A 17364-nucleotide genomic window follows, 5' to 3' on the forward strand; every position below is an offset into this window, starting at 1 on the left:
TGTGCCCTGGCTGGGAATCGAACCCGGGTCTCCCGCACGCCAGGCCGACACTCCACCGCTGAGCCAACCGGCCAGGGCCTCAACTCAGTTTTTAATGCATGGCCCTGTGTTGGCTGGTGAGACAGATGAATAAGGAGAGAGCCTACTAATATATAAATGAAACTCACTTTATTTAGGAAGGCAAGCTATGTCAAATGCCCTCAGTGGAACAGAAGTTCAGGTAGCCATGCAAGTTATATTTTAATTGTTTACACAATTACTCAACAAGCCCCTATTTAATAAATACCCTGTGGAATTAAACTATTTCTGTATCCTGACTGTTGAGTGCTTTTATTGATTTGTTGCAATAGTTGCCTATCAGAAAAACCTTTAAAATGCTTTATGTCATTTCTCTGATAGCAGTCTCAGTTTATAAAGAAAATACTTTATTGTATTTCTGTTGTTCCAGGAAGAAGAAAGGAGAGAGAGTACTGTGTATTATTTTCTAAGACTGCTTTTGTGCTACAGCAGCAGAGTTGAGTAGTTGTAACGAAGACCATAGAGTTCTGAAAGCCTAAACTATTTACTGTCTGGCCTTTTACAGAAAACTTTGCTGACCCTCTGCCCTAGATTATTGTTAACGATTTTGGAACCACACAGTTAACTTTTTAATTTTTAAGTAAAAAGTGTAATAGGTGATAGGACTATAAAAACCCATGATGGTATGCATCCAACAACAGTCTTAAAATACCTGAAGCAGTTATATTTCAACTATTCCTCAATTTTAAAAGTAGGGAGGGGTGAATGTGAAAAAAGTACATGAAGCAATAACTGTTAGAATTGAAGGGAGAAATAAACAATTCAGTAATAATAGTTAGACACTTTAGTATCTCACTTTCAATAATGAATAGAACAACTACACCAAAGATCAGCAAGGAAATATAAGACTTGAACAACAGTATAAACTAACCTGACCTAACAGACATCTATAGAGCACCGCCCAACAACAGCACAATGCACATTCTTCTCAAGTGCTTAGGGAACATTATCCAGGATAGATCATATGTCAGAGCATAAAAACAAGTCTTAGACTAACAAGGATTGAAATCATACAAAATATGTTCTCCAACCATGGTAGAATGAAATTAACAATTGATAGCAAGGAAATTTGGAAAATTTACAAGTGTATGGAAATAACACACTCTTAAATAATCATTGAGTTAAAGAAGAAATCAAGAGAAATTGGAAAATACTTTGAGATGAAAAACAGAACAAAAACACAACATACTAAAACTTATGGGATGCAGTGAAAGCAGTATTTGTAATTTATAGCAGTAAACACATACATTAGAAAAGAAGGAAGATCTCAGATCAAAACCTAGCCTTCCACTTTAAGAAACTAGATAAAAGCCTGACCTGTGATGATGCAGTGGATAAAGTCTTGACCTAGAATGCTGAGGTCACCAGTTCTAAACCCTGGGTTTGTCTGGTCAAGACACATATGAGAAACAACTGCTATGAGTTGATGCTTTTGCTCCTTCTCCCCCCTCCACACACACCTTTCTCTCTGTCTTCTTTCTCAAATGAATAATATATATATATATATTTTTTAAACTATCATAAAAAAAACTAGATAAAGAAGAGCAAACTCAACCCAAAGCTAGTAGAAAGAGGGAAATAGTAAAGATTAGAGCATTGACTAGGGCATTAAAAATAATGAAATAGTGAATAGGAAAACAAGAGAATCAACACAACCAAAACTTGGATCCTTAAAAAGATTAATAAGAAATTGGCCTGACCAGGCGGTGGCACAGTGGATAGAACATCAGCCTGGGATGCAGAGGACCCAGATTCAAAACCCTGAGGTTAATGGCTTGAGCACGGGCTCACCAGCTTGAGCACGGGGTCACTTCTTGAGCATGGGGTCATAGATATGACCCCGTGGTTGCTGGCTTGAAGCCCAAGGTCACTGGCTTGAGCCTAAGGACACTGGCTTGAACAAGGGGACACTGGTTTGGCTGGAGGCTCTCAGTCAAGGCAATATGAAAAAGCAATCAATGAACAACTAAGGTGCCACAATGAAGAATTGATACTTCTCTCTCCCTTCCTGTCTGTCTCTGTTTCTCTCTCTCGTGCTAAGAAAATAAATAAGTAATAAAAAGATTAATAAAATTGACAAATCTTTAGCTAGACTGACCAAGAAAATAGACTCAAATTATTAAAATCAGAAATGAAAATGGAGCCACAGCTACCACCTTTGGAGAAATAAGAGAGTATAAAAGAATACTATGTACAATTGCATGCCAACAAATTAGGTTTATTTCTAAAAAGACAGAAATTGACTCAAGTAAAAATAGAACATCTACAACAGCTAAAGAGATTTAGCTAGGAATCAAAAAAGAAAAGTCCAAGACTAGATGACTTCACTGATAAAATTTAACAATTCTTGAGAAACTTCAAAAAATAGAGGAAGGAATAATTCCTAATTCATTTTATGAGACCAGCATTACCCTGATACCAAAACCAGGCAAAGCCATCACAAGAAAGCTACAAATCATTATCCCTGATAAATAAAAATGCAAAAATCCTCAGTAAAATACTAGCAAACCAAATCCAGCAGCATATAAAAAGGATTATATATGATGACCAATTGCAATTTCTCCTAGGGACTTAAGGTTGGTTCAACATAAAAATATCAATCAATATAATATACCATCTTAATAGAATTAAAGGACAAAATCCACTTGATCATCTCAATAGATGCAGAAAATGCATTTGACAAAATTGAACAGCCTTTGTGATTTAAAAAACAGCAACAACCATATAACAAACTAGGAACATAAAGAAACCTCCATAACCTGCTAGAGGGCATCTATGAGAAACCTATAAACACATAGCTACCATCATACTTAATGGTCAAAGACTAAAAACGTTCCCCCTAAAATTAAGAAAGGCAAGAATGTTGCTTTCACCACTTTCGTTGTACTAGAATTTCTAGTTGGGACAATTAGAAAAGACAGTAAAATAAAAGGCATCCAGCTTGGAAAAGAAAGAGTAAAATAACCTCTATTTATAGATGACATAATCTTTTTTTTTTTTTCCTGAAGCCGGAAACGGGGAGAGACAGTCAGACAGACTCCCGCATGCGCCCGACCGGGATCCACCCGGCACGCCCACCAGGGGCGAAACTCTGCCCACCAGGGGGCGATGCTCTGCCCCTCTGGGGCGTCGCTCCAGTGCCTGGGGCAGAGGCCAAGGAGCCATCCCCAGCGCCCAGGCCATCCTTGCTCCAATGGAGCCCTGGCTGCGGGAGGGGAAAAGAGAGACAGAGAGGAAGGAGGGTGGGGTGGAGAAGCAAATGGGCGTGTCTCCTATGTGCCCTGGCCGGGAATCGAACCCGGGTCCCCCACACACCAGGCCGACGCTCCACCTATGAGCCAACTGGCCAGGACCAGATGACATAATCTTATAGTGAAAATTCTGAAGACCCTAGACACACATACACACACACACACACACACACACACACACACACAGCCTATTAGAGCTAATAAATGAATACAGTAAGGTTACAGGATTGCTATGCAAAAATCAGTTGTATTTCTATATGTTAGCAATGAACAATCTGAAGGTGAAATTAAGAAAACCACTCCATTTACAAAAGAGCATCAAAAAAAGGGGGGGGATAAATTTAACTAAAGTAGTACAAGATTTATACATTGAAAACTACAGAATTATTGAAAGAAATAAAAGACCTAAATAAATGGAAAGCAGTTCATAGATAGAGAGACTTAACATTAAAACAGCAACACTCCTCAAATTGATCTACAGATTCAGGGCAATTCCTATCAAAATACCAACTGCCATTTTTACAGAAATGGACACACTGACCCTGAAATTCATACAAAAATGCAAGGGACCCAGAATAACCAAAACAGTCCTGGAAAAGTTTAAGTTTGGAGGACTGGCTTCTCAACTTCAAAATTTACTACAAAGCTATGATAATGAAGAAAGCATGCTACTGGCTTAAGGACAGACATTCAGATCAGTGGAATAGAATTAAAAGCCTAGTAATAAGCACATACAAGTATGGTCAATTGATTTTCAAAAGATTGCCAAGTTCATTAACTTGGGAAAAGAATTGCTCCTTCTGTATAGTGCCAGCATAAAAGGGTATCTATGTACAAAAGAATGAATTTCGACCCCTATCTTACATCATATATTGATACAAGAAAGACCTAAATGTGAGAACTAAAAATGTGAAACTTTTAGAGGGAAACATAGTTGTAAATTTGTGATTTTGAATTAGGCAACAGTTCTTAGATGAGACACCAACAGCACAAGGAACCAAAGAAAAATAAGTTGGACACCATCAACATTAAAAACTTTTGTGCATCAGCAAGCACTTAGAAGAGCCCTAGCTGGGTAGCTCAGTTGGTTAGAGCATCGTCCCACTATGCCAAAGTTGTAGGTTCCATCCCCGGTCAGGGTACATGCAAGAATCAACCAATGAATGCAGAAATACATGGAACAACAAATTGATGTTTCTCTTTTTCTCTCTTCCTTGCTCTGTAAAAGTCAATAAATAAATTTTAAAAAGGAAAACAGTAAGAAGAAAGAGGAAAAGCCCACAGAATGAGAGAAAATATTTGCAAATCATATATCTGATAGGGATCTAGAATCCACAACATGTAAAGAACTCTTAAAACTCAACAATAAGGCCTGATCAGGCAATGGCGCAGTGGATAGAGCATCGGACTGGGATGCGGAAGGACCCAGGTTCGAGATCCCGAGGTCACCAGCTTGAGCGCGGGCTCATCTGGCTTGAGCAAAAAAAAGGCTCACCAGCTTGGACCCAAGGTCACTGGCTCAAGCAAGGGGTAACTTGGTCTGCTGAAGGTCCGTGGTCAAGGCACATATGAGAAAGCAATCGATGAACAACTAAGATGTCACAATGAAAAACTAATGATTGATGCTTCTCATCTCTCTCTGTTCTGTCTGCCTGTCCCTCTCTCTGACTCTCTCTCTGTCCCTGTAAAAAAACAAACAAACAAACAAAACTCAACAATAAGAAGACAAAAAACCCTGTTAAAAATGGGCAAAGGGTTTGAATAAACATTTCTCCAGGGAAGATATACAAATAACTAGTATGCACCTGAAAAGATGCTCAACACTCTTAATCATTGGGGAACTGCAAAATAAAACCACAATGAGACACTGCTTCACACACACTAGGATGGTTATAATTTTAAAAAGACGAAATAACAAGTGTTGGTTTAGAAGTGAAGAAAATGGAACCCTTATGCATTGCTTGTTTGGAATATGGAATGGTACAGCTTTGGTGGAAAACAGCTTGGCAGTTATCAAAAATTTAAACATATAATTACTATATGACTCAGCAATTCCATTCTTAGGTATATGTCCAAGAGAATTGAGAACACTTGTTCACACAGAAAGCTTAAACACAAATGTTTATAGCAGCATTCTTTATAATAGCTGAAAGGTAGAAATAATCCAAATGTTCACCAACTAATGAACAGATAAACAAAAAATGGTGTATTATTCCGTTGTAAAAAGGAATAACATTGGTACATGCTAAACGTGAATGAACCTTGAAAACATGCTAAATGAAAGAAGCTAGACACAAAAGGTCATATATTGTCTGTTTCCACTTTTATGCAATGTCAAGAGTAGGCAAATGCATGAAGAAAGTAGATTAGAGGTTCTATGCATTACATGGGTGGAGGGAAGAATGAGAGCAACTGCTAGAGTGAATGGAGTTTCTTTCCAGGTGATGAAAATGCCTTGGAATTAGATAGGGTGATGATTATACTACCTTGTGAATATATATATATATATATATATATATATATATATTTAAATCACTGAATTGTATAGTTCAAAACCATAAATTTTGTGGTATGTGAATTATATATCAATTTTAAAATGTAAGAACTCCTCCCCCCCAATGATTGGAGCACGGGTCAGACTTGGGTACTAGACTTGGGAGTCATTTATAGAGGAAATTATTTAAGGAGTGGGAATGGATACTCTGTAGGAGTGCTGCCCAATCGAATTTTTCTGCAGCGATGCAAATGTTCAACATCTGTGCTGTCTAATTGAGTGTTTGAAAGTACTAAATATGCATATAAAAGAGTCAGAAAAGCTGTATACCAAACTGTCACAGTGCTTTCCCTAGAGAGCTAGAAACATCTGGCTTTGGAGCACGCACTTAGAGTAACTACTTTATCTCTTGACATCTGTGCTTCTTTACCTTTAAAACAGTAATAACAGATTTTGTTCTGTTTTCAAAAGTTAATTAGTTACATGCAAGACCACCTGCTGCACCACTGGGTTGGGGAGGCATTCACAGTGTTTGTTCTGTGTGAAGTCACTTCTGGGGCTCAGAGGAGGACGATGCAGGTGGTGCTCTCCAGAGTCATGCAATGTGATGGCACTGATTATAGGAAAGTGTCTCCTAGAGCCTCATCAAATGTAAATTTCCATCTCTTCCCCAAGAGAAAGACTCATGTCCCTCAGCTTCAGAGTGCAGATATTTGGAAAATTACCTTAGTAAGATACAGAATTAAAGCTGTCTTTGTTGTTATTAATTAAACGCAAAGACAGGATAGCCATAGCATTGTCACGTGGCTTTGGAATGTGAACCTGTGTGTGCAAAAAGGACATCCTCCTTCACTCCCCTCCCTGGCCCCCAACATCGTTTTTCTACCATCCAGTAATCACATGATGGAAAAGAGATTTGTGTCACAATGTCTGTGGGCTCCCTGGCTGGTTGGTGTTGGGCTTACTTTTCTAGTTTCTGGGGCTAGGACACAAGTAGAGCCAATAGATCTTCTATCAGGCCCAAAGTAAAGATAATGAAGTCGATGTTCTCATTATCAGTGGTGTGGTTCACCAAAAAGCTGACTGGCACAGCATCCATGAGAAGATCTGTCAGCTCCTGATTCCCCTGCGCACCTCCATGCCCTTCTACAATTCGGAGGAAGAGCGGCAGCACGGCCTGCAGCAGCTGCAGCAGCGGCAGGTAGGCCCCTGGGGGCAGTTCCAACAAAACTGCCGGGGGTAGGGGTGCACTGGGTTGCCATCACTAACCTGTACCCTCTGTGAGGGCAGGGACTTGGTTTTGTGTCTCTGTGTCCTCAGTACCATTCAGTCAGTTGTTCTCCACACACTTACTACCTGCTGTAGTCGTCTCATTGGGTTGCCACAGCAAAATAGCACAGACTGGGCAGCTTAAACAACAGAAATGTATTATTTCACAGTTCTGGAGGCTACCAGTCCAAGATCTACGAGAGGTGTTGGCAGGTTTGGTTTCTTCTGAGGCCTTCCTCCTTGGCTTACAGGACTGCCTTCCGTGTCCTCCTTTGGTCATTCCTCTCTGCACACACGTCTTTGTTGTCCCTGTGTGTATCCCGATTTCTTCTTATAGGGACCACAGTTAGACTGGATTAGAGGCCACCCTCAAGGCCTCAGTTTAATTTTATCACTGATTCAAAGGCCCTATCTCCAAGAGAAGTCACATTTTGAAGTAGTAGGACTTAAGGCTTCAACATATGAATTTTGGTGGGCCAAAATTCAGCCATAATACCCAAATATGGCAAGTACTGTGATGAGAGCCTAGGCACGTATGAGGAGGTCAACAATGATGTATGAATATATAAAAGAGTAAATAAAGGAGATTAGGAAAACTATTATGGCATTGATAGCATCTTATTCATTCTAAAAAAAAATTAACACTTTATAAGCCATAAATCTCAAAACACCAGAGTCATTCATTTTAGTGTAGTGACACTTTGAGAATGGCCTTAGAGCAATGCAGAGTTAAAGCTGGTTCTGACATTAGCTTAGCAGGTAACTCCAAAAGGAAAGTTCTCTTAAAATTAACTCACAGGCCCTGGCCGGTTGGCTCAGTGGTAGAGCGTCGGCCTGGCGTGCAGAAGTCCTGGTTCGATTCCCGGCCAGGGCACACAGGAGAAGCGCCCATCTGCTTCTCCACCCCTCCCCCTCTCCTTCCTCTCTGTCTCTCTCTTCCCCTCCCGCAGCGAGGCTCCACTGGAGCAAAGATGGCCCGGGTGCTGGGGATGGCTCCTTGGCCTCTGCCCCAGGCACTAGAGTGGCTCTGGTCGCAAAAGAGCTACGCCCCAGAGGGGCAGAGCATCGCCCCCTGGTGGGCAGAGCGTCGCCCCCTGGTGGGCGTGCCGGGTGGATCCCGGTGGGGCGCATGCGGGAGTCTGTCTGACTGTCTCTCCCTGTTTCCAGCTTCAGAAAAATAAAAAATAAAAAATAAAAATTAACTCACACAGAAAGGCAGAAAGTTTTAGATCGTCCTGAGGCATGACAGCTTTGTTAAACTAAAATTTTATTATAAGTAGAATAACATTCATTTAATAATTTTCTGTTGAGCACTCATTTGTGCCAAGTACTGAACTAAGATGAAAATACACTTGTTCCTGGACCTGAAGGAACTCACCGTCCAGGGTTTGCCTTTTTGTATCACCTATTTTGGACCACCTTAATATAGGCAGGCTCGCTATGTACCCTCAACCAGTTCATTAGGTGTTGGCTTTATCTGCAGATGTACCTGTATCCACCACTGTCTTTTACCTTTAGACAGTCTCAGGTGGTCTAGTTTTTTTTTTTTCCGCAGAAGTATTTGATTGAATTATGCTACACGGTAGCCCAGAAATACCTCTTTGAAGGAAAACACGAAGAGGCCGTCCCAGCAGCTTTGCATTCCCTTCGCTTCCGCATGAATGTACACGGCCTGAATTCAGTAGAGCTCGTGCCTGCCTACCTGCTGTTGGCCGAGGCTAGCCTTGGTAAGTGGAACTGACCTGAGACACCCCCCACCCCGCCACCGCCGCCGCCGCCGCCGAGTCCTTAAGAAGTGCCATAATGGGTTATATCAGTAGGCAAAGAGTAGCCTTGGCAGTGGCACGAAGACACCTTTCATGGAAGAGCAGGGATGCTGAAAAGCGTGGCACAAGGTGGGGAAGGAGATGTAACAACAACCGACGGAAATCTACTCTAGCTGGCCTGAGCAGTAGGAAGGGCCTTGATTAGGGTCCTGCAGTGTCGAGGCTTCATGAGGTACTGGAAATGAGAATGCTGTCGGAAACGAAGGTTGTTGCTCTCAGTTTCTCTTCCTGGGGTCTTGTCTCTTGCCTCTGCTTCTCCATATCTGCTTTATTTTCCACCTCTGCAGACCAGAGTTTTCTACCCTATGCTTACTGCAGAAGACAGCTCTCCCAAAATGTCAGGTGTAGCCGAATTTACATGTCTTCCAGGTTCCAGGTGAATAAGAGAAACTAACTAGCGTCTGATTTCCAATTTTAAATTCCTAGAGAGAATTGTGTTGACTCAGCTTGAGAGTACTGTCTACCTACCTTTATCTACCTTTGTGTCAGGGTCACATAGTTCAAACAGGAACACAGGAACCTGCTCCTATGGATGAGAGGCAGTCTTGAGTGGGGGGAGCATAGACTTGGCAGACATCCTACAAGGTGGTTGCAACAAGATAAGAATTAGCATTTTTGAGAGGAATTACCATTTTTGAGTATTTATAGTATGTTAGATACTGTGCTACCACTTTTTACATATTAATGGCCACTTAAAATTTTTTTAAAGTATTTATAAAACTGTTGGGAATACAATAGGAAGAACATTTTTCCCTGGCCTATCTGAGAGTAAGCTGTTCACCTGATGCCCTATGTTTTGAATATTTTAACGTATATTTACTACTAAGATGTTCTGTTCATAATTACAATACAGCCATCATCTACTAAGAAGGTCCCATTTAAGTTTCTCCAATTGTTCCAATATCATCTTTATAGCAAAAAGATACTGTTTAGAATCATGCTTTCATTTTATCACTGTGTGTCTTTAGTCTCCTTCATTTTGGAATAGTTTTTCAATCTTTCCTTGACATCTATGTCTTTGATATTTTTAAATATTAAAGACCAATTGTTGTATAAAATGTCCCTCAATTTGGGTTCCTCTGGTGTTTCCTCGTGACTGTATTCAGGTGATGTATCTTGGCAGAAATATCACAGAAGTGATGCTGTGTTCTTCTCATCCCAGCCTACAAATTGGCACATGCTTTCAATTTGTTCCATTGCTGATGCTGTTCACTGAAGTTACTTCAATATGGTGGTATCTGCCAGGCTTCTTTTCTGTAAAGAGACTTTTCCCCCTCTTTTCTATTAATAAGCAGTTTATAGAGAGTATTTTGAAACTATGTAACTATCCAATTCCTCATCAAATTTTCAATGTATTCATTTATTTCCATCAGTATAGACTCTTGGTTTCCTGTTTTATTCAATGGGTTATATTCTGTTACCATCATTATTTGATACTCTAATGTCCCTGATTTGGCAAGTGGCAGCCCATTTAAGTAGTCTTCTGTGTCTCCCTGACACATCTCTGTTCTTTGATCACTTTCCTACTTTCAGAACATACCTCCAAGCAGCCTTGATTTCCTTCAGTAAAAAAATGCAATTCAGAAGCCAAGAGTTGTGACGGCGTGTCTGCATTGCTATTGGTGTCTGGCTCTTCCCAGGCCTTCTCAGTGAACAGATTTAGAGTATATCTGTAAATATAATAATGTGTGTACATATACACACAGTATATCTAACTTTATTACACATGTCTATATATCTTATCTGTATCTCTATATACAGGGGTGGGCAAAAGTAAATTTAAAAATAATAAAAATAATACAATAAATAAATAATAATACAATAATAAACTGTGGTTTGCATACTCATAATTGTAAACCTACATTTGTCCACCCCTGTATATATGAATATGACCATGGGTGCACACCAGTATACCAAGTCCAGTCTAATGTCACCACAGGGTTTATTCTAATTTTTCTCCCATTTCATACTTGTAATTCTTTTCTCTAACAGTGAGAGTGCTGGCTTCCTTTTTCACTAATATATTTACATATTTAATCAGTCCCTCCTCAATCTAAAGCTCTTATTTTACAGACAAAACCCAGGTGGAAGACGTGACTTGCCATGAACCAGGTTCATGGACCTAGATCTATTGATTTAATCTAGAATTTTCTCACTTTAATTTTTCATTTTAGTTTTGAGCTTCAGTCAAGCAAATTTGCTTCCTCTTGTAGACTGCTTCTTCTTCACCTCTCCACCTTTAAATCAGTGACTAATGGTTACAACTAGAATGAAATAATGCTTACATATGAACTAAGCCTGAGAGAAAGGACAAAGAACAGAACGTTGACTTGTGAGTGGTTTGTGTCCTCGTCTCTTGACCCTTTATTGGAGCCATGTCTGCTGCAGCATCCATCGCATGAAATACTTCACACTCAGAGCATGCCTCCCACTCTGCAGAGGCTGTGGGGGGTTTTCTAGTCAGTTCTTACCAGCTCCCCAGGGAGCGAGCAGGTAGGCTGGCAGCGGCTACGTATTTTTACAGCTAACCAAAATGTCTTAAGCGTCAACAGTATAAGAATATTAGAAATAAAGTGACTTTCACTTAGTAACCATGTGTTGTCCGTTCTAGCTCCTAAATGTCGCTTCATGTCTGTTCCATCTTCATTTACTGTCTTAGCTCCGGTTCTTTTTTTTGTGTGTGTGTGTGTGTGTATTTTTCTGAAGCTAGAAATGGGGAGAGACAGTCAGACAGACTCCCGCATGCGCCCGACCAGAATCCACCCGGCCCGCCCACCAGGGGGCGACGCTCTGCCCACCAGAGGGCGATGCTCTGCCCCTCCGGGGCGTCGCTCTGTTGCGACCAGAGCCACTCTAGCACCTGGGGCAGAGGCCAAGGAGCCATCCCCAGCGCCCGGGCCATCTTTGCTCCAATGGAGCCTTGGCTGCAGGAGGGGAAGAGAGAGACAGAGAGGAAGGAGAGGGGAGGGGTGGAGAAGCAGATGGGCACTTCTCCTGTGTGCCCTGGCCGGGAATTGAACCCGGGACTTCTGCATGCCAGGCCGACGCTCTACCACTGAGCCAACCGGCCAGGGCCTTAGCTCCGGCTCTTATCAGTGCTTGCCTGAGCTATTTCAGAAGTCTCCTAGTGAGTCTTCCACTTGTCTTCCTCCCCTCCAGAAGAGCCTTCTAAATCTAAATCTAAATCTAAATCTAATTCTCTCTTTCTTTCTGAAAACTCTAATTTTTGTCCACATACATCTAGCTCTTTGATACAACTTCCTAAGCTCTCCATAATCTGTCCCCTGCCTGCCTCTTCAGCTTCATGTCCTGCCAAGCTGTCCCTTGCACTTTGCGCTCCACATCACAGACCAATATGTAGTTCTCCAGCCATGGTATACTGTTTCATACCTCCATGCCTTTGCCTATGCTTTCCCTCTGCCTAGGATGCTCTCTCTTCCCTTCTTCTGTCTGGAAAACTTCACTCTCAAAACCCAGCTCAGACTTCCCTGATTGTCTTAGTTTGGCCGTCATAAAAAACACCATAGACTGGGTTGTTTAAAGAGCAAACATTTATTTCTCATAGTTCTGGAGGCTGTAAGTCCAAGATCAAGTTACCAGCAGATTTGGTGTCTGGTGAGGGCCTGTTTTCTGGCTTCTAGACAAATAGCTTTTTGCTGTATCCTCACATGGCCAAGAGAGATCATGTCTTGTATCTCTTCTTATAAAGGCACCTAACAAGGGCTTCATTCACAAAGGCCCTACTCCCAAATATGATCACTTTGGGAATTAGGGCTTCAACATATGAATTTGGGGGGACACAACATTTAGTCCAAGCACTGATCATGCCCCTTCCCATTCCATTTTGTCCATCCTATCCATAGAATGAACCACTTCCTACTTTCCACCACTTCCAAACCTTATAATGTTACTATTATCGCACTTACACTATTTTATAAATATATTTGTCTTCATGTCACATATTCGTTCCCCAATCCAACTATGAATTTTTCAAAGGTAATCATTTTGATTTATCTTTCAATCCCCACCATTCAGCACAATCCCTGGTACATAGATATATATATAAATCACATACCATAAAAATCTACTCTTTCAAATTATAATTTAGTAGTTTTAGTATATTCAGAAGATTGTGCAACCACCCCTACATTAACTAAAATGTTAATTCCAGAACATTTTAGTTAACCCACAGTGGAACCCCATACCCATATGAGTAGTCACACCCACATTTCCTGGCCACCACTAATTCATGTCTGTCTCTACCTGTTCTGGTCTTGACCTATTCTGGACATTTCATATAAATGTAATCATATAGTATGTGGCCTTTTGTGTCTGGCTTCTTACACTTAGCATAATGTTTTCAAGGTTCGCCCACATTATAGCATGTGTCAGTATTTCATTTCTCTGCATAACTGAGTAATATTTTACTCATGGATATGGATAGACCCCATTTTGCATATGTACTCATCACTTGATGGACATTTAAATTGTTCCTATAATTTTGGGCTATTATGATTAGGCTGCTGTGAACCTTTGTGTACATGTTTCTGTGTGTCAATTTCTGAAATGATGAACAAGTGAGTGAATGCATGACATATTTCATCGTGTGTTTGCTGGCCGGAATATGACTTGTAATCTTCCTGCCTTCCTTTGGACAGGTCTGGGCAGGATCGTCCAGGCTGAGGAATATCTGTGCCAAGCCCAGTGGACAGTCCTCAAATCAACTGAATGTAGTTATGCCACCCACTCTTTACTGCATCGGAACCTGGCACTTCTCTTTATGGCGAAGGAAAACTACGAGGAAGCCCGTTATCACCTGGCCAATGATGTAAACAATCTAAATTTTAATGCCTGAGTGTTTCTGAGACCAGTTCTGTTCAGTTTTTTTGTTTTTTTGTTTTATTGTTTGTTTGTTTGACAGAGACAGAGAGAGGGTCAGAGAGAGGGACAGATAGGGACAGACAGACGGTGAGAGAGATGAGAAACATCAATTCTTCATTGCAGCACCTTAGTTGTTCAGTGATTGCCTTCTCATATGTGCCTTGAACAGGGGGTGACAGCAGACAGAGTGACCCCTTGCTCAAGCCAGTGACCTTGGGCTCAAGCCAGCAACCTTGGGCTTCAAGCTAGTGACCTTTGGGCTCAAACCAGCAATCATGGGGTCATGTCTATGATCCCATGCTCTAGGCAGTGACCCCTCATTCAAGCTGGTGAGCCTCCGCTCAAGTCGGATGAGCCTGTGCTCAATCCAGTGACCTCGGGGTTTTGGACCTGGGTTCTCCACATCCCACTCTGATGTTCTATCCACTGTGCCACCGCCTGGTCAGGCTGTTTTTGTTTTATGGTTTTTAACTGAGCATTTATTTATAGCTTTTTTTGTCTACAGCTGACTCTTTGGTGGGGTATTAACAAGAACTCAATTTTAACAACCTGAGTTCCAGCTGTTCCACTTCCTGGCTGTGCAACCTTGGCCGGGTCACATAATTTCCCAAGCCTCAGTCCCTCTGGGTAATAAAGGGAGGCAGAATAGTATACTGGTTAAGAGAAAGGCTTTACTTCTAGTCCCAGCTCTGTAGTTTGACAAGCCACATAGCCTTGGACAAATTATTTAACCTCTTTTATGACCTGTAAAAGAGAAATCATAAAATGGTCTCTGCCTCATTGGGTCATGGCAGAGATGAATACTAGGACAATACCTGTGCAGCACTTGGGCTGTTATTTTGATAAATAACATCAGTGTCACTACTTCAGAGTGCAGTTATTAAATTTCAATGAGCTGGTGGTATATTGAAGTGGTCTATAAACTATAAAACTCTGTGTAAATGTTAGCTAGGATGATGAGGAAGATGATCAAGTGGTTCTTCCAAAACTTTTGTAGTTTCAATGAGAATTTCAGTATTGGACAATATTATCAGAGAGAACAGTTTCTGAGCCTGAAATCTGAATGAGGTCAGGGTTGGACTGCAGACTTCATGCAGGTTGCTTCTCTCTTCAGCCTCTCCACTGGGCAGTCCTCCCTCTGGTTGGCTGCCATTGCAAATGCCCAGAAATCCAAGGGAAACATTCTTGTGCTGATTAGTCTCCGTATCCCCTCACCCCAAATCATTTCCGTGCCCTACTCTGCCCTGGCAGGCTGACCTCTATGGACCACAGAACCTGGACTCCATTGCTCCAGCTTTGGCTGTGTTTGAAGAGTGAGAGGCATGGTGGGGATTGAAGGCTGGGAGGAAGGAGAGGTTGGGGTATTTATTCTCTCTGTTGCCCTTCTGTCCCATCCCAATTCTAGCCAGGACATTGTTCCTCTATGATCATGACTACTGTCAGGTATTCTTCTTCCATGACACTAGTTCTTACTGAGCTTGGTAACCCTGCTTTCTTCCCTTGCCTTTTCAAAAGCCAGGTAATAATTTCTTGCCGCAGAAATCCCCAGTGCTTCTCTAGCCCTTGTTGCTTCCTTAACTCTTCCACATCTCAGTAAATAATTCTTTTCATTAAACTGTCTTCAGGAAATAATTTTGAGGGTGCTGTAAATTTCCACCTATGAGCTTGACTAATGCACTTATTCATCTGTATTGCTCTACACAAATAATCTAGTCTCTGCCCTCTGACAAATTAAGCAGAGGCTAATTCTGTCTTGAGCTGGGCAGCACTGTTAAGAATTAGATTAAGCTCAGATTCCTTGGCCTAGCTTTAAAAACAAACAAACAGCCTGACCAGGCAGTGGCGCAGTGGATAGAGCGTCGGACTGGGATGTGGAGGACCCAGGTTCGAGACCCCGAGGTCACCAGCTTGAGCACGGGCTCATCTGGCTTGAACAAAAAGCTCACCAGCTTGGACCCAAGGTCGCTGGCTCGAGCAAGGGGTTACTTGGTCTGCTGAAGGCCTGCGGTCAAGGCACATATGAGAAAGCAATCAATGAACAACTAAGGTGTCGCAACGAAAAACTGATGATTGATGCTTCTCATCTCTCTCTGTTCCTGTCTGTCTGTTCCTATCTATCCCTCTCTCTGACTTTCTCTCTCTGTCCCTGTAAAAAAACAAAAAAAACAAAAACAAACAAACAAAATGACCACAACTTTATTGATGCATACCATAAAATCCACCCACTTTAAGTGTGTGATTTTTAGTAGCTTACACAGTTATGTAGGCATTAGCACAATCCAGTTTTAGAACATTTTCATCACCCCAAAGAGATCCCTCATGTCCACTCTGAGTCATTTCTCATTCCCACCCCCAGACCCAGGCAACTACTTCCTGTTTCTCTAGGTTTGTATTTCTTGGACATTTGATTACAAACAGAATGATATGTGGTTTTTTGCCTCTGACTTCTTTCACTTAGTGTAATTACTTTGAGATTCACCCATGTTGTATGTATCAATATTCATTCCTTTTATTGTTGAGTATTAGACCGTTGTCTGAATATACCACAATTTGTTTAGCCATTCATTGGTAGAGGGACATTTGGGTTGTTTCCACTTTTTGGCTATTATGAATAATGCTGCTAAGAATATTTTTATACAAGTCTTTGTGTAGACACGTTTTCATTTTCTTGGGCATATACCTAAGAATGGAATTGCTGGGTCATATAATAACTACTGTATTTTTCACTCCATAAGATACATCTGACCATAAGACACACTTAGGGTTTTAAGGAGGAAAATAAGAAAGAAAAATTCTGAACCAAATGGTGTGTTAAAATATTTAACAAAATACCATATTTTTCACTCCATAAGACACGTGGGCATTTCCCCCTCTACTTTTTTGGGGGGAAAGTCCGTCTTATGGAGTGAAAAATACAGCATATGTTTAACTTTTTGAGAACTGCCAAACTGTTTTCTACAGAGGACTGCATCATATTATGATATTTAATACAATTTAGTTATTGATTTTAGAGAAAGAGGTAGGGAGAGAGAGACAGAAATATCATCTGTTTGGGTATGTGCCCTAACTGGGAATCTAACAGGCAACCTTTGCATATTGGGACAATGCTCTAACCAATAGAGACTGAGCTATTCAGCCAAGGCTAATTTTTTTATTCATATCAACAATGTATAAGATTTAAATGTTCTCCACATCCTTGACAGTACTTGTTGTATTCTGCCTTTTTTATAAAGTTTTTTAAAAAGATTTTATTTATTCATTTTAGAGAGGAGGGAGAAAGAGAGAGATAAGAAGAGAGAGAGAGAGAGAAGGAGGGAGGAGCAGGAAGCATCAACTCCCATATGTGCCTTGACCAGGCAAGCCCAGGGTTTCAAACTAATGATCTTATCCACTGTGTCACCACAAGTCAAGCCTATTCTGCCTTTTTGATTAGAGCCATTCTAGTGTGTGAGAAATACAGTGTGTCCGTAAAGTCATGGTGCACTTTTGACCGGTCACAGGAAAGCAACAAAAGGCGATAGAAATGTGAAATCTGCACCAAATAAAAGGAAAACTCTCCCAGTTT

At 41.1% G+C, this 17364-nt stretch overlaps 1 protein-coding gene across 2 annotated transcripts in view; it reads left to right on the forward strand.

Moving 5' to 3' along the window:
• The window catches only part of ZMYND12 (zinc finger MYND-type containing 12), a 34870-nt gene that overhangs the window by 7275 nt on the left and 10231 nt on the right, over positions 1-17364 (forward strand). For both annotated transcript variants that reach the window (XM_066269471.1, XM_066269472.1), the window contains 3 exons: positions 6883-7024; positions 8648-8819; positions 13577-13746. In XM_066269471.1, coding sequence (XP_066125568.1) covers positions 6883-7024; positions 8648-8819; positions 13577-13746 — 484 coding nt within the window. The remainder of the gene's footprint in view (positions 1-6882; positions 7025-8647; positions 8820-13576; positions 13747-17364) is intronic.

The sequence above is a fragment of the Saccopteryx bilineata genome, chromosome 3 (genome assembly GCF_036850765.1).
Source record: "Saccopteryx bilineata isolate mSacBil1 chromosome 3, mSacBil1_pri_phased_curated, whole genome shotgun sequence".
In the NCBI taxonomy this organism is placed as follows: Eukaryota; Metazoa; Chordata; class Mammalia; order Chiroptera; family Emballonuridae; genus Saccopteryx; species Saccopteryx bilineata.